Source organism: Salvelinus sp. IW2-2015, linkage group LG3, assembly GCF_002910315.2.
Source record: "Salvelinus sp. IW2-2015 linkage group LG3, ASM291031v2, whole genome shotgun sequence".
Lineage (NCBI taxonomy): Eukaryota > Metazoa > Chordata > Actinopteri > Salmoniformes > Salmonidae > Salvelinus > Salvelinus sp. IW2-2015.
In genome coordinates, this window is record NC_036840.1 from 1885090 (window position 1) to 1906660 (window position 21571).

General features: G+C 45.4%; 1 protein-coding gene across 4 annotated transcripts in view; it reads left to right on the plus strand.

Moving 5' to 3' along the window:
* The window catches only part of tulp3 (TUB like protein 3), a 38237-nt gene that overhangs the window by 7922 nt on the left and 8744 nt on the right, over window positions 1–21571 (plus strand). For 3 of the 4 annotated variants that reach the window (XM_024013747.3, XM_024013728.3, XM_024013756.3), the window contains exons 2-4: window positions 9015–9056; window positions 14481–14532; window positions 21089–21251. In XM_024013747.3, the coding sequence (XP_023869515.1) occupies window positions 9015–9056; window positions 14481–14532; window positions 21089–21251 (257 nt within the window). Of the gene's footprint in view, window positions 1–9014; window positions 9057–14480; window positions 14533–15886; window positions 16207–21088; window positions 21252–21571 lie in introns of those variants that run through there. The other variant, XM_024013765.2, reaches the window with a different exon arrangement.

A 21571-nucleotide genomic window follows, 5' to 3' on the forward strand; every position in this document is an offset into this window, starting at 1 on the left:
GCACATTTTAGATTATTGTAATTAATCTTAACAGAATAGAAATGAGCCTGTAAATGAGCCTGTTCTTATATCAGCATGACAGGTTTTATCGAAAAGCAAAACATTGCCCATCCCTGCTATAAATCATAAATGAATATCATTAAAAAAAAGAAAAAACATTTAGCCTAGAAGAACAAGTCGCCTACACAACTTCAAAATGTAATATTTGTATAATATAATTTGCAAACGACCTGTCCTATAGCCTATTTGTAGGAACATTTGAATTAATAAATAACAAACCACAGCTGGTTTCAAATACAATCTAGGCCTCTACTTTAATTTAGCCTAGGCGTGAAGATTTTAATTAGTCCTAATAAATAACAAAACATGGTTGTCTACGAACTCCAGGGCCAGCCCGCCTCGCTCCCAATTCCAGCTGCGATTCAGCACCACAGCTGTGGAAGGAGGCCACTCTAGGCGGCCACAAAATGAAGAAATTATCAAACTGGTGTTGGACAATCAAATTCCATATGTAAATAAACAACATTTGTTACAGCTGGTTCATTAACAGAAAGCTTATTTTACAATACTCCTGTGAAACGAGGTCCGCGCCATGCATTTATAAAAGTACTTGTTTCCAAAGCTCAATGTTTAGTTTCTAAGTGCTGCTGAATAAGCTCAACTGAAATGCACCAATAGTGCATGATACACATCATTACTCTACTCTGGTCTATCAATCCATTCTAAATCTATATAGGCCTGGCCTACTATACATGGTGATCTTGCCTAGGGCGGCAGCAGAACTGCTAGGACTGGGCCTGTCAAACATAATAATTTGCCTGTAATTTACTTGCGTTTGCGGTGGACCTTGGCCTGCTCAAAGTGAGCTGCTGCTGCTGTTGGGAAGTCAAAACTGTCCAACTCCTTGGAGCAGCTTGATGCACATCAGCCTCGTTACTTTGTTCTCAAGAAGGAGCGATCTTTAGGCCGTCTTTACTCTGGTTTGGGGAAAGAATCCCTTCCCGACGGGCACACTGGAAACAGGGTTAATCAACACAAACTTCGCCAATTTTGCCCAGTCTGTGTCAGGGTGTGCGCTAATGGTGGAGAAGTCAGGTGCAGGAGAGCAGAGAGTTGTGAACAGGCGCACACTTTATTTAGGCAGAGGCAATAAAACAGACAGACGCCACTGCGTCAACCTCCAGCCAAAGGTAAAAGTGCAAGGCTCGAAACAGTCACAAAAATGAGCAAATGTTTTACAATAATCATCCTTCGTGGAAATACCACAGAATAACGGGAAAAAACCCAGCCTGGCGCGTACACACGAAACACGTAACAAAACCAATTTCACACAAAAACAGATTAATAAATACATGCAGCCTCACTGCGGTAACGGTCTGCGCCCACTTTCTGGCGCAGCACGGCGCGCTGAAGGTGGACATGGGTGGCGTCCGGAACCAGTCGTCCACCGCAGGAGCCTCGGTCTGACGGCTGATACCCCAATACACACTGGAAGGGGGTGAGGTTAGTGGAGGAGTGGCGGAGCGAGTTCTGGGCCATCTCTGCCCAGGGCACGAACGCTGCCCACTCCCCCGGCCGGTCCTGGCAATAGGACCTCAGAAACCAACCCACATCCTGGTTTACTCTCTCCGCCTGCCTATTACTCTCGGGGTGAAAACCTGAGGTAAGGCTGACCCGAGACCCCCAGACGTTCCATGAACGCCTTCCAGACCCTCGACGGGAACTGGAGACCCCGATCAGACACTATATCCTCAGGCACCCCGTAATGCCGGAAGACATGAGTAAACAAGGCCTCCGCAGTCTGTAGGGCCGTAGGGAGACCGGGCAACGGTAGGAGACAACAGGATTTAGAAAAACGATCCACAACGACCAGGATCGCGGTGTTACCCTGTGAGGGAGGAGGATCGGTCAGGAAATCTACCGACAGGTGCGACCACGGCCGTTGTGGAACGGGTAAGGGTTGTAACTTACCTCTGGGCAGGTGTCTAGGAGCCTTGCACTGGGCGCACACCAAGCAGGAGGAAACATAAACCCTCACGTCCTTAGCCAAGGTGGGCCACCAGTACTTCCCAGTCAGACAGCGCACCGTCCGACCGATCCCCGGATGACCAGAGGAGGGTGACGTGTGGGCCCAATAGATCAACTGGTCACGGACAGCAGACGGAACGTACAGATGCCCGATGGGACACTGGAGGGGAGCGGGCTCTGTACGCAACGCCTGCTCAATGTCCGTGTCCAGCTGCCAAACAACCGGCACTACCAGGCAGGAGGCCGGGAGTATGGGAGTCTGATCCATGGGCCGCTCCTCTGTGTCATACAGCCGGGACAGTGGGTCTGCCTTCATATTCTGGGAACCTGGTCTGTAGGACAGGGTAAACACAAAACGGGTAAAGAACATGGCCCACCTTGCCTGACYAGGATTCAGTCTCCTCGCTGCCCGGATGTACTCCAGGTTGCGGTGGTCAGTCCAGATGAGAAAAGGGTGTTTAGCCCCCTCAAGCCAATGTCTCCACGCCTTCAACGCTTTAACCACAGCCAACAGCTCCCGGTCCCCCACATCATAGTTATGCTCCGCCGGGCTAAGCTTCTTCGAGAAGAAAGCACAGGGGCGGAGCTTCGGTGGCGTGCCCAAGCGCTGAGAGAGCACGGCTCCTATCCCAGCCTCGMACGCGTCCACCTCCACTATGAACGCCAAAGAGGGATCCGGATGGGCCACCACGGGAGCCGAGGTAAACAGAGCTCTTAGTTGCCCAAAAGCCCTGTCCGCCTCAACCGACCACAGCAGACGTACAGGACCCCCCTTCAGCAGTGAGTTAATGGGAGCAGCCACCTGGCCAAAACCCAGGATAAATCTCCGGTAGTAATTGGCAAACCTTAAAAACCGCTGCACGTCCTTTACTGTGGTGGGAGTTGGCCAATTACGCACGGCTGAAATGCGGTCACTCTGCATCTCCACCCCTGATGTGGAAATGCGATACCCTAGGAGGGAGACGTACCAGGTTGTAGGCGCTCCTGAGATCCAGTTTAGTGAATGAAGCGCGCCCCGTGCATTGACTCAATTGCCGTGGCGATGAGAGGTAGCGGGTAACTGTACCTCACCGTGATTTGATTGAGACTCAAAATCAGTTACCATTCAGTCTGCTGTAGGAAAATTGTTCCTGGTTTAATTCAATGTGTCTTAAATCAGTATCAGTATCAGTAATTCCCTTTCCATAAAGGTATGGTTGTTGTATCCCTATTTCACAATGGCTCGGCAGACCTATAACAAACCAGCTGGACCTCAAGTATCTAACTGTACAAGACCTGTGGGTGAGAAAGCCGTTTCAACAGGGTAGAAAATGAGGTGCAATTTACTTCCTATTTTCCAGCACATTCCGAACACATGCCTCCGCAGTGGCTTGGACAATCCACCCAGTTGAGTCAGGGACTGACAGACAGAAAAAAATCTGGTATTTGCAATAGGTAGGCTGGTTCTCAACTGTATCATGTAGGCTACATCATTTTAGCCTACCTAATCTCCCGTGGGCCGATTCTGCGTGTAGACCGAAGAATCTGCCGTGACTCAATGGGATGCATGAGATAACGAGCTTCTGTAGTTCCAGTCTTTGGGTTTTCACCATTGTTATATGAATGTAAGGCGGTGCTTCGAGTGCTTACCAGTCGACACTTAGCTCTTGTTTCCATCATTTGTTTTGACAGTGTTTAATTACTCTCAGGTGAATCATTCCCCAGATTGCCCTCAGCTGAGGAGAATGCCATTTTCCCTTCGCTGGCACGCGCATGCAAACACACGTACACAAACAGAAGACGATATGACTTAAAGGTACTGTGGTCTCCTAGCAACAGGATCAAGGTCCCCCACTTCTTGCCAGTTTAAGGAATGAGAGGGTTGTTTGTTTATACTTCCGTTAATTGGGAGTAACTGTGATTATCATCCAGAAACAGCTTTACTTACACGGATTCAAGGACCATATAAGGAAAGCCTATGTAGAAAGGCAGAAAACCAGAATAATGTGGTTTCCCATTGACAAGAAACAGTTTGGTTCATTTTGCTATGACTAAGCAAATTCCATTTTCTGGCATTTTCTGTCAAAATAAAAGTGTTGGACTATTTTACTTAAGATACTGGGCCTAGGCTAAAGCCCACAAAACGTAAACTTTCCCAATTGGTGTTAAATTCAGTTTTTTTGTCAATGGTCTGCGGTTTTGGTATGTGAAATATCTCCCTCTGAGTCAGAGGAAATGGCGTCTGTGGAGTTCTGCAGAAAGCATTTTTATCTATTCCGATACAGTCATGTCCAGCTTTAGCACGTGGCCTATCAGTCTATATATCTGATACATCTTAGAAACTGAAGAAAGACAGACATGTAACTAAGTCAGAGGACCAAGTTTAGCGATTTTATGCCCAGTATTTTGTCTTGGCATGAACTCACGCCACATTTAGACTCCTCTAACAAATCCCTGTGGGTTCACTGTGTTGTGTTCAGAGGCTAGCCTCAAGTGTGGCGTCATGGCAACGGCTCCTACTCCGAGACCTCACCCTCAGCTGTGTGGCGCTGGGACTCCCTCCTGGCTGCAGGGTAGCAGGGTTGTAGTTGAAGCTTCAGGTAGACCTTCAGACTGACTCTGGACCGGGTTGGGAGTACCATACATTACCGGAGCTGCTGCTGGACTGACTATCACACATCTAGACTGGCTGATACAGCATCATGGACAGTGTAAAGAGTGGTGTCTCCCAGCCTGTCTACAGCCGCTGGTCTTACAGGTATTCAGCAGGCCTACGTAGGCACACACTCGCGCATAGACATGATCATATTGTACACACACACACTGTGTGCTTGATTTCTCATAAATGTGTACTGTAGGGTGATAGAGGAARTGAGGGGTCCTACCTACCCACACCCCGGTTCTCTGTTCTCCTTGGGCTGAATGGCTTACCTGTTGTTAAAGGGAAACAAACACCAAAAGGTTGTTTTTGAGTGGTTTTTCATTAGTCCACTATTGATACAGCCCCAAAATGTTTTGTATGTCAGCAGTCAAGTTTGAAAGATATTGGAATTTCAAGAAGAAAAGTGTCACCGGCCAAATGCAGTGTCAACAGTGGGCTAATAAAAAAAAAAGTTTACCTTTAAGGATCTCTCCCACGCTCATGTTTCGTCTGGTGCATTGTCGTTACTTATTCAGAGCTCCACCTCTTGTACTGTAACACGTTTCTTTCTAACATGTTATATTGTGAGGTTTTGTTTTACAGCTGTTTGCTCTAACTAAGGACGTGCTAAGAATATTTGACCAAGTAGCTGACATGAAAGAATTTGATTGAAGTTYCTTGTGTTGAAAAGACTGTCGTTTAGCTTGTATGAGTCCTATAATATCCTAGGCCTAGTTAAACAYAGTTGTTCATGCTCTACACCTCACCATGCGTTGATCATTTATTCAGCTGGTGTCTTTTCGTCTGGCTTCCTTAAAGGCACAATCTGCAATCTGGAAATCTGTTTTAATGGTCATTTCAATTCTTGGTATATAGCAGGGCTGCCGTTTCACACAAAAAAACAAATCCCAAATTCTAGCTTTAACTTGACGCAGAGCTGATCTGACTGCCAGGGAATCAAAAACAGCCTAATGTCACCCATGTCATCACCCTAATCTCACCCATGTCATCACCCTGTTTTGAATAATCCCTCTCTCTTGTGATTTCACTCGCTGAACTGGAACTGAAGCCATTCTCTCCAACCTCCGGGGAATTAGAAGTTTAATTAGACTACCTCTCGTTCAGTCTTTCTTTTTAACCCCCGGAAAGTCATTTGCCGAAGGGGAAATTAAATGTACTTTATTCGTTGAACTTTAAAACATGATTTAAATTAGTCCAAAGCTGTGAAGTATATTAATGAGAATCATTTTATTGCWGTTTGATAATACGCTTCTACTCCCTTGTCTCTCGTCTGATAATAAAGGGTCTAATTTTATGCTAAATGCCAGAGACACATTTGGAACTGCATCATATTGTCATCTGAATGCAGTAGTCTCATCCTATTCTCAAGCTTTTTCACCAACAGACCGAGGACAATGCCATGACATGGAGGGTATCCTAAAGCTTGTTCGTGACAACGTAATAGGCTATTACTGGCCTGCGTCTTGTTTGCTTGTCAGTCATTAAGTCTTTTACAGCACAGTGTCAGTGTTATGAAACATTGATTACCGCGTAGATACCTGTGAAGTGGACAGAAAGACTGTGTCCTCCAAGTTTGATAGAGGTGGAGGACACAGTGTATTCTCAGATTAAAGTATAGAATGATGATACCCTGTGGCGGATTAAGCAAATACACAGCACTTGATCAATGTTCATTCACTGTCTGGGGGCTGTGACCAGCCAAATAGTCATGATAGGGTGTTTCATTCACTGTCTGGGGGCTGTGACCACGCCACAGTTATATAGTGTTCTTTCACTGTCTGGGGGGCTGTGACCAACGCCACAGTTATATAGGTGTTCATCACTGTTTGGGGGCTGTGACCACGCCACAGTTATATAGGTGTTCATTCACTGTCTGGGGGCTGTGACCACGCACAGTTATATAGGTGTTCATTCACTGTCTGGGGGCTGTGACCACGCCACAGTTATATAGGTGTTCATTCACTGTCTGGGGGCTGTGACCACGCCACAGTTATATAGGTTGTTCATTCACTGTCTGGGGGCTGTGACCACGCCACAGTTATATAGGTGTTCATTCACTGTCTGGGGGCTGTGACCACGCCACAGTTATATAGGTGTTCATTCACTGTCTGGGGGCTGTGACCACCCACAGTCATATAGGTGTTCATTCACTGTCTGGGGGCTGTGACCACGCCACAGTTATATAGGTGTTCATTCACTGTCTGGGGGCTGTGACCACGCCACAGTTATATAGGTGTTCATTACTGTCTGGGGGTGTGACCACGCCACAGTCATATAGGTGTTCATTCACTGTCTGGGGGCTGTGACCACGCCACAGTTATATAGGTGTTCATAACTGTCTGGGGGCTGTGACCACGCCACAGTTATATAGGTGTTCATTCACTGTCTGGGGGCTGTGACCACGCCACAGTTATATAGGTGTTCATCACTGTCTGGGGGCTGTGACCACGCCACAGTTATATAGGGTTTCATTCACTGTCTGGGGGCTGTGACCACGCAACAGTTATATAGGTGTCATTCACTGTCTGGGGGCTGTGACCACGCCACAGTTATATAGGTGTTCATTCCTGTCTGGGGGCTGTGACCACAGCCCAGTTATATAGGTGTTCATCACTGTCTGGGGGCTGTGACCACGCCACAGTCATATAGGTGTTCATTCATGTCTGGGGTGTGACCACGCCACAGTATATAGGTGTTCATTCACTGTCTGGGGGCTGTGACCACGCACAGTCATATAGGTGTTCATTCACTGTCTGGGGGCTGTGACCACGCACAGTTATATAGGTGTTCATTCACTGTCTGGGGGCTGTGACCACGCCACAGTCATATAGGTGTTATTCACTGTCTGGGGGCTGTGACCACGCCACAGTTATATAGGTGTTCATTCACTGTCTGGGCGGTGTGACCAGCCACAGTTAATAGGTGTTCATTACTGTCTGGGGGCGTTGACCACGCCACAGTAATATAGGTGTTCATTCACTGTCTGGGGGCTGTGACCACGCCACAGTTATATAGTGTTCATTCACTGTCTGGGTGTCTGTGACACGCCACAGTCATATAGGTGTTCATTCACTGTCTGGGGGCTGTGACCACGCCACAGTTATATAGTGTTTCATTCACTGTCTGGGGGCTGTGACCACGCCACAGTTATATAGGTGTTCTTCACTGTCTGGGGGCTGTGACCACGCACAGTTATATAGGTGTTCATTCACTGTCTGGGGGCTGTGACCACGCCACAGTCATATAGGTGTTCATTCACTGTCTGGGGGCTGTGACCACGCCACAGTTATATAGGTGTTCATTCACTGTGGGGGCTGTGACCACGCCACAGTTATTATAGGTGTTCTATCACTGACTGGGGGCTGTGTGACCACGCCACAGTTATATAGGTGTTCATTCACTGTCTGGGGGCTGTGACCACGCCACAGTTATATAGGTGTTCATTCACTGTCTGGGGGCTGTGACCACGCCACAGTTATATAGGTGTTCATTCATGTCTGGGGGCTGTGACCGCCACAGTTATATAGGTGTTCATTCACTGTCTGGGGGCTGTGACCAACACAGTTATTAGGTGTTCTTCACTGTGGGGGCTGTGACCACGCACAGTTTATAGGTGTTCATTCACTGTCTGGGGGCTGTGACCACGCCACAGTTAATAGGTGTTCATTTCACTGTCTGGGGGCTGTGACCAGCCACAGTTATATAGGTGTTTTTCACTGCTGGGGGCTGTGACACGCCACAGTTATATAGGTGTTCATATCCTGCTGGGGGCTGTGACCACGCACCAGTTATTAGGTGTTCATTCACTGTCTGGGGCTGTGACCACGCCACTTATATAGTGTCATATAGGTGTTCATTCACTGTCTGGGGGCTGTGACCACGCCACAGTTTATATAGGTGTTCATTCACTGTCCTGGGGGCTGTGACCACGCCACAGTCATATGAGGTGTTCATATCACTGTCTGGGTGTCTGTGACCAACGCCACAAGTCATATAGGTGTTTCATTCACTGTCTGGGTGTCTGTGACCACGCCAGGTGTTAATTTGTAGTACTACTGTACAGGCCACTGTCTGTTCTATGTCTGTTAGCTCAGGTAGGCCTATTTTAGATAAATGAAAAATATATTGCTTAATATGTGTTATGGACTGGGGATCGATTTACATTTCCCTGTAAGCTAGAAAGWTCATGTGCTTCTCAAACTGAAGGACCACACACGCATTGAGACAGAGTGTCAGAACAGTGTCAAAGCTTCCCGTTTTAGCATCGTTCTMTTTGGTGTCACTGATCTCTTGCTAACTCTATTCTTCTCTGTGTTACCTGTTGGAAAACCCCATGGCCCTGAAGACCCTCCAGCTCCGCCAGCTTCTCCTCTACCTCAACAGCAAGGTAAGCAGCACCGATGTTGGATCGTAACTTGATCACCCAATGCAGGAGATGTAGAACTTGGAGTGTATTTGAGGTTTATAAAGGCTTTTGAAGTTTGTAATATCCACTTTGAAATTTCAGACTTGATTTTCCCTTACGAAAAATGCATCAACCCCTACAAAAAATGTSCAATAATTATAAACCACATAATAATTCACATTTCCTGTTGCTGCAAGATTATTCTCCTGCTGTAGCAAACTGMCTCAAATCAAGATCCTACATCTTTAGCACCCATCCATTAGAATACCTGTGATTAACCACCCACCCAGGCACCCACAGCTTCCATCAACTAGTATTTCATGGTCAAAGAATATTTTTTCTACTCATAGTACGGTCCAATAGGTCAGTTGACAGACTACTTCAGAAATGCTCTGTTTTTGTGAGTGCCAGGTAAAGACCCTGTAGTGCAACCGGTGAAGTAAAATTTGTGCAGAACAGTCTGGATAAGGGTCTACTAGAAAGAGCTGTTGTGTTGTCAGAGTGACTAGGTTGAATGTTGGAAGATGGATAGCCATATTGATTGTGGTGTCAAGTAGATGGATGGAATCAAGGAATGTCCACAGTGGCCACACACGATCACTCTTCTACCTCTAGGGTTGAATGGGGACACTTTTCGGGTGGTAGAGCCACCTAAAAAGGGTCAGTTTTACAGGCCGGTACAGTATCCCAACTATGTTTTTTCCCCCCCAGTCCAAAAGAGGTCAAACACCCTTTGGTAGTAACCATACCCACCAAGCCTCCAGCCTTTCCCCAGTGGAGAGTATTCCCATTGCGTCTCCACCCAGGTCCCTAGCTGGACAGCCGTTGAAAAGAAAGATTCCCCTGCTCTACCTCCGCTCCTCCCCCTGGCCTGGCCCTCCTCTGGACACCCTACATTCTTAGAAAAAAGGGTTAAAAGGGTTCTTCAGTAGAACCCATTTTGGTTCCAGGTAGAACCCTTTTTGGTTCCAGGTAGAACCCTTTTTGGTTCCATGTAGAACCGTCTGTAGCAAGGGTTCTACATGGAACCCAAAAGGGTTCTACCTGGAACCAAAAATGGTTCTTCAAAGGGTTCTCCTATGGGGACAGCCGAAGAACCCTTTAAGGTTCTAAATAGCTCCTTTTTCCCCCCCTAAGAGTGTAATGTCCATCCCGGATGTGTAATTAACACCTCCCGTCATCCTTCACTCATCACTACCGTCACCAACACCTGCTCAGGGCAATGTAATGGCTTCCCTGTGGACAGATCTGCACGCCTGTATGGATAGCGCTGCACTGGGCTGATTAGACTCGAAGAGGGCTGTAACAATCAGTACACTAAAACGGAGTGCTCTGCAGCCTCTGAGATGACTGATCATTCATGTTAAGCTGACCAAACAGGGGTTGTTGTTGAATAAATAGACAAGCAACTCGCCAAGTCAGGTCCAAAACTCATTGGTTCGATGACATTAGTAACATTTCTTATTGCCACAGAATGTGGAATTTCAATCTGTAATCATTTACTTACTTTCTTAGCCTAATGATTTTAATCCATCATTCTGATGATGTCTGTCTGAATGGGAGATGTAAAGGGTATAATACAGCCCAGGCTGTTGTTTGACCAGCACGGATGGGTGTGGGAGATGGTGGACTGAAGAAGAAATTATGGTGAGCCCAGAGATGTTATTATTGTATCTGGGAGATTTCAGGCAGGTGGTGGCAGAACCTTGTTTTTCTCTCCAAACTCAACCTCCTCCATCACACACTCCCATCGCTCCATCACACACTCGCCCTCGCCGATCGCATCACAATCTCCCAGATCCCTGCCATCACCTCCCCCCCCCCCCTTCCCCCAATACGCTGTTTTGCTAGCAGGTGAGAGTGTCTTGTAGGTATTGTCTGTCAAATAGAGTGTCTTGTAGGTTATGTCCTGTCAAGTGAGAGTGATCTTGTAGGAGTTATGGTCGCCAGTGAGAGGTCTGTGGTTATGCTGTCAGTGGAGAGTGTCTGTAGGTTATGTCTGTCAGTGAGAGTGTCTTGTAGGTTGATCTGTCCAGTAAGAGTGTCTTGTAGGTTTATTATATGTCAGTAGAGGTGTTTGGTAGGTTATGTCGTCAGTGAGAGTGTCTTGTAGGTATGTCTGTCAGTACAGAGTGTCTTGTAGGTTTATGTCTGTCCAGTAGACGAGTGTCTTGTAGGTTATGTCTGTCAGTGAGAGTGTCTTGTAGGGTATATGTCTGTCAAGTAGAGTGTCTTGTAGGTTATGTCATGTCAGTTAAGAGTGTCTTGTGTTATGTCTGTCCAGTAGAGTGTCTAATGTAGTTAGATTCTGTCAGTGAAGTGCCTTGTAGGATTATAGTCTGTCAGGTAAAGAGTAAGTCTTGATAAGGATTAATGTTTTTCTGGTCACGGTGAAGTGTCTTGCATAGGATGTATTGGTCGTGCCACATGTAGAACGAGTGGTCTTCGTAGGTTATGTCTAGGCCTAGTGAGAGGTGAGTCTTGTAGTTTGCAGTTCTGTCCAGTGAGAGTGTCTTTGTAGGTGATATGTCTGTCAGTCGGAAGGTCGTCTTGGTACGGTTATACTTGAGTCGTTCAGTGAAGAGTGATCTTGTAAGGTGTGATGATCTGTCAGTGAGAGTGTCCTGTAACGGCATTGATGTCTGTTCGTAATGAGTGTCTTGTAGGTTATGTCTGTCAGTAAGAGTGTCTTGTAGGTTATGTCTGTCAGTAAGAGTGTCTTGTAGGTTATGTCTGTCAGTGAGAGTGTCTTGTAGGTTATGTCTGTCAGTAAGAGTGTCTTGTAGGTTATGTCTGTGGCTGGGTAGAGTAGCGGTGGGTTCCTCTAACTCGCTCTGTGTCTCTGAATAGACTCCCACTGCTACTCCCACCTTCTTCTCATCCTCCACTGTAGCTTAGCAACATGTACCCAGCAGGCCTTTTCACAGGAGTCCAGGAAAAGTAGTCCCAAACAACAGCCACCACTCTGACGGCCAGAGACAGGACTCTATGGAGAACTGTGTTTTAGATCTAGACTTGCTGTTGCTTTGTAGCACAGTAGTGCTGCTGTCTGATGCGTTGTTCTATTGCYTTATACAGTCCTGATACAGTATCATTTTTGACCTCACCAGGAAAGTGAGGAGTTTTGTAGCTTGACCCCTAAGCTTTTCTTGTCAAGTTAGCCTCTGTGGTCATGAACAACTCCTGGACAAAATGATATTTATTAACAACTACATGTTTTTTTACAGTGTGCAGATCATGCAGTCAGGCTAAGCTCAAACAGTTCTAGTCTAAGGTATGACAGTAATCCTGTATGACAGTCTTAGTTATGCGCAGCAGTGACACTGCTTTTTCAAGCGAACACCTTGATAACGTTCAATTCTAGCTCTGCCAGGAGATTTCAGTGCATTGTCCGCAGTTATTATTCACAGCAGCAATGCCCCCTGGTGGAATTCCATTGAAATTCATTAGTGTCATTGATGTAAGTGACAACAGGGTAGGCTTGGGCAATATACCATATACCGGGGTATTTACTGTTGAAGTCAGAATTTTACATACACTTAGGTTGGAGTTATTAAAACTCGTTTTTCAACGACTCCACACATTTCTTGTTAACAAACTATACTTTTGGCAAGTCGGTTAGGACATCTACTTTGTGCATGACACAAGTAATTTTTCTAACAATTGTTTACAGACAGATTATTTCACTTATAATTCACTGTATCACAATTCCAGTGGGTCAGAAGTTTACATACACTAAGTTGACTGTGCCTTTAAACAGCTTGGAAAGTTCCAGAAAATGATGTCATGGCCTTAAAAGCTTCTGATAGGCTAATTGACATAATTTGAGTCAACTGGAGCTACGTGATGTATTTCAAAGCCACCTTAAATTCATGCCTCTAGCTTACACATGGAAATCAAACAAATCACCAAACCTCAGAATAAAATGAACCCCACAAGCTGTTCATCCTTGGAGCAATTTCCAAACGCCTGCAGTACCACGTCATCTGACAAACAAAATACGCAAGGTATTAACACACCATACCACACACTGTCATACCGCTCAGAAGAGACACGATTCGTCTCCTAGAGATTAAACCGTACTTATGCAAAAAGTCAAATCAATCCCAGCAACAAACAGCAAAGACCATGAATATGCTGAAAGAAACAGGTACAAAATATCTATATCCACAGTAAACGAGTCCGTATATCACAATAACCTGAAAGCTGCTCACAAGGAAGAAAGCCACTCCTCCAAGCCTCCATAAAGAAGCCAGATACGGTTTGCAACTGCATATGGGACAAAAGATCTTACTTTGGAAAAATGTCTCTGCGGATTGAAACAAAAATAAAACTGTTTGGCCATAATTACTGTCTTTAAATTGGAGGAAAAAGGGACCGTTTGCAAGCCGAAGAACACCATCCCAACCGTGAAGCATGGGGGTGGCAGCATCATGTTTGGGGGTGCTTTGTGGAGAATGGCACTTCAGAAAATAGATGGCATCATGAGGAGAAAAAATGATGTATATATGAAGAACATCTCAAGACATCAGTCAGGAAGTTAAAGGTTGGTCGCAAATGGGTCTTCCAAATGGACAATGACACCAAGCATACTTCCAAAGTTGTGGCAAAATGGCTTAAGGACAACAAAGTCAAAGATATTGGGAGCCATCACAAAGCCCTGACCTCAACCCTATAGAAAATTTGTGGCAGAACTGAGAAAGCATGGTGAGCAAGAAGGCCTACAAACCTGACTCAGTTACACCAGCTCTGTCAGGCGGAATGGGCCAAAATTAAGCTTCCCAACTTATTGTTGAAGCTTGTGGAAGGCTATCTGAAGTGTTTGACCCTAGTTAAACAATTAAAGGCAATGCTATCAAATACTAATTGAGTGTATGTAAACTTCTGACCCACTGGAATGTGATGAAAGAAATAAAAGCTGAAATAAATCATCTCTTCTACTCTTATTCTGACATTTCACATTCTTAAAATAAAGTGATGATCCTAACTGACTAAGACAGGGATTGTTTTTACGAGGATCAAACGTCAGTAATTGTGAAAAACTGAGTTGAAATGTTTTTGGCTAAGTGTATGTAAACTTCCAACTTCAACTGTAGATATACCGATGGTATGATTTTCAATACCTTTTTCAAAAGTGAAAATAACCCCTTGTGTGCACTTCCGGTAATACCAAATACCCCGGTATGGTACAGAAACGGTATGAAAATCTGCATACCACCCAACCTCGATCAGGGGTGCATTCATTCTTGACCACTGTAGCAAATTGTTTCCTATTGGAAATATAACAGATAAGAGATGAGACTCAGATAACAGATTGGTATTAACCACAGAACCACTTGTATTATGTCTCAGTCAGATATGAGTTATGAGTGGATAGTAACCATTTTGTCTTTCGTCTCTTCTCAGTGCCCTTGATGATGACAGCACCAGCCTCAGGCAGCAGAAGCTGGAAAAGCAGGTAATGACTAACTTTATTAAACACATTAAACTAGTTATGCCACATACAGCACCTGTTGAACATCATAGCCACTCTATAGACATTACAGCTCCTATATAGACATTACAGCTCCCATAGACTTGTTCAGGGTATATGTCATGAGTATTCTATTTATGATGCAGAAATGACCAGACTAGTCCATATCTTATATATCTAGAGGCATTTTGCGTTTGATGTTTTGGTTGTTTTTGGTGTCTTCATGTTTTGTCAGAATTGTTTTTGAGGTCTCAGTCCATGTTTATAGCTGTGAGCCTGTCAAGCTTGAACATTTGACTGGCAGCGAGTGTACAAATGACCTGGTTTTCTGCCACCGGTGTCACTCAGGCTATGAATTTAGTTGGCTTTGTAATAGCATTTGTATTTCCGACCATCGGCACAGTAAGGCTGATTGTCATGAAACAGAGGGAAAACAGGGTGTCTTTGAACTCTTTTATTTTCGAAGGAAGTACAATTTGTCCAATTAGCAGAAAGAAACGTATTTTTCCGGAAGTGAATTGTTTTAGCACTCATTGTAGAGATAAAGCACGAATCTGCTCCTTTCTCAGCGAACAGCTCTTCCTGGTCTGCGTGTCTGATGATTGTTCCTTACAATCCCTCCTGCCTGCAGTATCCTTATCACCACCCACGCTGCTTTAAAGTGAAACGGACTGATTTGGTTTAAGAAACCAGCCTTAAGCAACAGTCACACAATGGAGTAAAAGATGGATGAGATGATTGGTAGGCACATAGACTGACTCGATGGCTGCGTCCCAAATGGAACCCTGRTCCCTACATAGGCTCTGGTCAGAAGTAGTGCACTGACGAAGTAGTGCACTATGTAGGAAACAACCGTAGAAAGGTTTCAGTAGACAGTCTGTGTAGTGCGCTGTATGCCTACATATGTAGGATCTGAATTTGTTGCTTTTGTTGCTGAGAATTTTCCTGTAAAGCAGGAAATGTACACTTGTAGTGTATTTGAGTTTTAAAAAGGCTTCTAAAGTTTGTAACGCTAAACCTAATCCAAACCACTAACACCTTACCGTAACCTTAATTCTAACCCGAACTCTAAACCTAACCCCTACGCTTAAAATAGCCTTTGTCCTCATGAGGACGTGGGAAATGTCCCCACAAGGGAGAATCTTCCTTGTTTTACTATCCTTGTGGGGACTTTTGGGGATTTTAGGTTCCCACAAGGATAGAAAAACCAACCCACACACAAACACAGACACTTGCAGCACCTCTATCCCCCTCCCTCCCTTTCTCCATCTCACTCATTCTCTCTCTCTTCCCCACTCTGCGGTGAGTAACACCGCTGATTCAGTTAGTGACAGTGACCACCCAGACACACGCACATACACTCTAGTTCTCTCTCACTCACACTTTCTCACAGGCTGAGGAGGAGACATGGACTCAGAGTGAGAGGGAAGCTGGTGTTGCGTGGTTATCCTTGTGTTAGTTGTCTGATCTGAAATCCTGATCCAGGATCCAAGTGTAGTGGAGGGTAGGGAGACAGAGGCATGCCCGGCAAGAGTGCTGCTCGGTGGGGGAGAGTTTAAACGTGACGGGGTCTCACAGAGCATGGAACCCTGAGCTCCACAGAGAAACTTCTGCACTTCACTTTTACTCTCTGTCTCACTCCGGACACTAATGGACAGGGTGGGTCAGCACCTCTTATTCTCTGTTCTGTTTATGTAATTTATGGTTGACTATTTTGATCTGAGAGTAACATGGGAAGTTGTGTGTGCACAGGTACATGCTTGCATGTGTATATTTTGGTGTGTGTGTGTGTGTGTGTGTTTGCATATGTACGTGCTTGCGTGTGTGTACTGTGCATGTGTGCGAGCATTTGATTTCAGCTCATCCTGGTGATATCATTGTTATAGCCTGTCTCTGGTGGGACACACTTCCGTGGATGTGGGATATCTCCTAGTCTGCTATTTTCATTAGCCTCCTGTGTTTTGTTTTAGGCCTGTACAATGTCTTTCTCCCACAGCCTCAGGATGGTGAATGAAACAGTGTATTGAGTCATATCCTTTCCTCATATCCTATCCTCTGAAGTCTTTTGTTTAAATTGACAATAATACAATGGATTGTTTTAATTGTAGGGCAGTTTTGTTTCTAGTAGCCTACGTTCTTTTCTCCAGTTAAAAAAAAAGAATCTGATATTTAATCATTTAGTGGTATGATCTGTGTAATGGTGGTGTACTGGGAACAAATAGCCTATTCAACAGATTATATAAACTCTTTATGTTACTGTTTGAAAATGCACATAGTTGAACAATGAGTAGCCTAAATATTGCTCATTTTTCAGCCATACTCTATGTTCTGGTTATACACTCTTAGAAAAAACGGTTCCAAAAGGGTTCTTCGGCTGTCTCCATAGGATAATCCGTTTTTGGTTACAGGTAGAAACCTTTTGTGTTCCATGTAGAACCCTCTGTAGAAAGGGTTCCTTCTATACCAAAAAGGTTCCTTCTATACCTGGAACCCAATGGGTTCTACCTGGAACCGAAAAGGGTTATTTAAAGGGTTCTCCTATGGGGACAGCTGTATAACTGTTCAACGTTCTAGATAGAAAAAAAGGTGCTAAGAGTGTAGTCCAAGCAAGCTAGAAACTAGGTTTGAGTTCTGTTCAGTTTGGATAGAGTTAATTCAGTGAAGTGAAGTGTCGTTGCCGCTGATGAGTTCTGTCAGCGAGTGAGACAGTTCAGTGTCTGCTCTACAGCTGTCAGTTCTTGTGAGGTAACCGTTCTGTAAAAACGCTATTATGAGTTAAGTCCAGGAGTGGCCATTGCTAAGATTCCAGCAGCAATAGCATCTTAGTGAGAGAAAAACAGATTACACAAATATGGCTAGCATTTCCCAGACAGTTTACACAGGATGACTACTGCTAGCCAGTCTACACAGGATGACGACTGCTAGCCAGTTTACACAGGAAGACGACTGCTAGCCAGTTTACACAGGAAGATACTGCTGGCCAGTTTTACACAGGAAGACGACAGCTGGCCAGTTTCACAGGACGATACTGCTAGCCAGTTTACACACAGGAAGACGACTGCTAGCCAGTTTACACAGGAAGACGACTGCTAGCCAGTTTACACAGGAAGAGTACTGCTAGCCAGTTTACACAGGAAGACGACTGCTAGCAGTTTACACAGGAAGAAGACTGCTAGCCAGTTTACACAGGAGAGACGACTGCTAGCCAGTTTACACAGGAAGACGACTGCTAGCCAGTTTACACAGGAAGAGTACTGCTAGCCAGTTTACACAGGAAGACTACTGCTGGCCAGTTTACACAGAAGAAGACTGCTAGCCAGTTTACACAGGAAGAGTACTGCTAGCCAGTTTACACAGGAAGACGACTGCTAGCCAGTTTACACAGGAAGACGACTGCTAGCCAGTTTACACAGGATGACGTCTGCTAGCCAGTTTACACAGGAAGACGACTGCGTGCCAGTTTACACAGGAAGACGACTGCTAGCCAGTTTACACAGGAAGACGACTGCGTGCCAGTTTACACAACCGGAAGACGACTGCGTGCCAGTTTAACACAGGAAGACGACTGCGTGCCAGTTTACACAGGAAAACGACTGCGTGCCAGTTTACACAGGAAGACGACTGGCGTGCCAGTTATATCACAGGAAGACGACTGCGTGCAGTTTACACAGGAGACGACTTGCGTGCCAGTTTACAAGCGAAGACGACTGCGTGCAGTTTACACAGGAAGACGACTGCGTGCCAGTTTACACAGGAAGACGACTGCGTGCCAGTTTTACACAGGAAGACGACTGCGTGCCAGTTTACACAGGAAGACGACTGCGTGCCAGTTTACACAGGAAGACGACTGCGTGCCAGTTTACACAGGAAGAGTACTGCTAGCCAGAGCAAAGAGGGAAGACGAAGAAAAAAACTAGACAAAAGAGTTTCAAAGTTGAATCAGATCCTGGGTCAGATGTGTGGCTCTTGATAACATTTTTAAATAGGATCTCATTGTGAAGCATTGTGGGGCTTTTGTTTCTTGTTTACATGGAATCTGTATCCTGTGTCCAAATTAACAGTCTGTTTCATTATGATAATCCATTCAGATGTTTTATTCATTTGTCTGCTATTTTTAGCCTTAGAAGAAAACGAAGAGGCGAGCCCTGTTCCCCTCTTAAAGGGATACTTTAGGATTTTATCTACTTCCCCAGAGTCAGATAAACTTGTGGATACCATTTGTATGTCTCTACGTGCAGTTTGAAGGAAGTTGCTATCTAGCGTTATCGCAATTGATAACTAGTGTTAACGCAATGACTGGAAGTTTATGGTAATTGKTAGCATGCTAGTAGATGCCATGGACGTCCAGTCATTGGGATAACGCTAGTTAGCATTGGCTCGCGAAACTACCTCTGACTTCCTTCATACTGGATGCAGAGGCATAAAAATGCTATTTATGAGTTAATCTGACTCTGGGGAAGTAAATAAAGGGCTTCATTGCCAAAAGCCCAAAGTGTCCCTTTAAAACAAAGCCTGTTTGAAATGTAAACCATCAGACTCCAAGCTGAAACCATTAAGCTCCCAGAGGCCCTTCATCTGGTCTTATTTTCATTTTAATCAAAGACAAAGTCTGGGTATTTAATGAATATACTTTTTCAGGTGCACCTTGAGATTCAGGTGTCAAATAGAAGCAGGCCATGATAGTGTGTGTGTGCACGAGCATGCGTGTGTGTGTGTAGGCACGAGCGTGCGTGTCTGTGCTTTTGTGTGTGTGCGCCTGTGTTGCATTGGCCCTGAATGTGTGTGTTGCGTTAGCCCTGAGTAATAAAACCTTTCTGCAGTGGTGGTTAATCAGCCCAATGAGGCTTCAGAGAGACAAGGACCTCTCGTCTCTTTCCAGCCCAGTTCGTCACTAAACACCGCTTGTTGTTTTGATGCTCCCCACTAATTGAGGCAGTTACGTAACCCATCGCCTGCTTTGACCAGAGACCAGGACTGCAGGGCCAACTGATGAATGTCACCATAATTCATGGAAATTGACCATTTCTCTAGTGTGAAGCTTTTTTTATATTCATAGAGACATTGTGCTGTGTATTGTTTAGCCAGAAATCTAAAGGGGGCCAACCCTCGTCGCTGTTGTCCCTAGTTTCCCAGAGCGTTTGTGATGGCTGTGACAATGTCAGCTCTAATGATCCCACTGCCTTGTCACTGTCCCCTGTCCCCAGTCTCTCTGTCCCCTTACTGAACAGAGCCTCAGCCAGCACAGCACAGAGTTATACGGTTCCACAGGAAGCAGCATTTCCAACTCTAGGTTTACTAAAGTAGTTTGAATTGTTTGCACTGTATGTGAAGCACTCTGTTACTTTGTCTCATAGCATATTTTACAACAGTCTAGGCTTACTTGTCCATGACCCATGTAAAAGGTGTTTCTAAATTGATTTCAATGGATTTGTTGCTGACGGTTCCTTCACTGAGTAGCTAACTCTCTTGTGTCCCATTTCCTCAAGTGGTATTGCTAGGATACAAAGGTCCATTATTCTGTGACCTTTACTATGAGATAAATATAGCCTAGCCAACCTTACCTCACCTGTCCTGTTTCTATGCGAGTTGCTTATTCTGCCTTCCAATTTAGTGTCAAAGATACCGAAGGAAGAAAATATGACATTTTACTGTGGCTAAATGATTTGCCAGGTCGGGTCATGACGCTTGTGTGTGTTGTTTACAAAGCCATCTGGGGTTCCATCTTGAGATTCACATTGAATGGCCATCATGTTCTGTCCTCTCCCCCAACAACAGTGGGAGTGGTGAAAGACAACAACAAAGAATGTGGAGTCTATCAAGGACACTCTGACACGGTTACCATAGGAACATGCATCTTGTTTGACACCCCTGAAACGAAGCTGGCAAGCCACGATAATGAGTTTTTTTGCTCATTTGTTTTGTCGTATTGCTTCAGATAACGCTGAGAGCACTGTTTTTCAAAACAACACCACCACCACAAAGTGTTAATTCAGGGCCATAAGGGGCCATAAGGACAGAGTCGTTACTGATTGTCTGGTTCTCAGCATTTTGAATGATCTGGAAAAGGTCTACGGCTGTCTGTATAAAGTTGAATATAGATTAGTGTCTGGCTTGAGGATGAGAAAGTCATCATAAAGTAATTCTTCCCCAGAGTCAGATGAACTCGTGGATACCAGTTTTATGTCTCTGCATCCAGTAGGAGGGAAGTTAGACGTAGTTTCGCCAGCAATGCTAACTAGTGTTTGAGCAATGACTGGAAGTACACAGTCTACAGGTACGCATTACATAGCAGTCAGACCTCTATGATTAAAGAGTGTTTTAATGAGGGAAAGGGATGGTGTCCTCATGGACTGTGGGGAAGAGAGGCCAGGTATACCTGGACAGATACAGGTAGATACAGGTAGGGTCCAGAGAGAGAGGATCACTAGAGCCTTATCACCAGCTGTCAGTCCAGCTGTCAGTCTGGGGCAGGGAGGGAGGGACGAACAGACAATATTTGCATGGTAAACTCTCACTGTCGTAATTCCCCTCCCGTCCACAGAGGGCGCTGTTGGAGCAGAAGCAGCGGCGGAAGCGGCAGGAGCCTCTGATGGTGCAGCCCAACCCAGAGGCCCGGCCCAGGCGCTCCAGGCCTCGGCGCAGTGAGGAGCAGGCCCCGCTGGTGGAGTCACGCCTCAGKATCACCAGCGATGTCATCATGGACGGTGAGCCTTGGTTCTTGGGGTTAGCTACTGTATTAGCTAGTTTTTCCGGGGTCAGCTCGCACGATCGGGATAAAATAATGGGTCTGAGGAAGCAGGATCAGGATCAGTGCTGAGCGATTGAACCCCAGTCTACAGTCAAGAGATAGACAGTTGTTGATGTTGGCGGTGAAGAAGAATACTTTTATGATCAATTTGCTTTCCAGTCCAGAGTGAGGGCAGTACATCAGGTGAGGACAGTGAGAGGGAGTGGTGGGAGAAGGTGGGGCCAGGCCCCATGTTGCCCAGGAAAGCAGGGAGAGGGCCAGTCATGGAGTTCACTC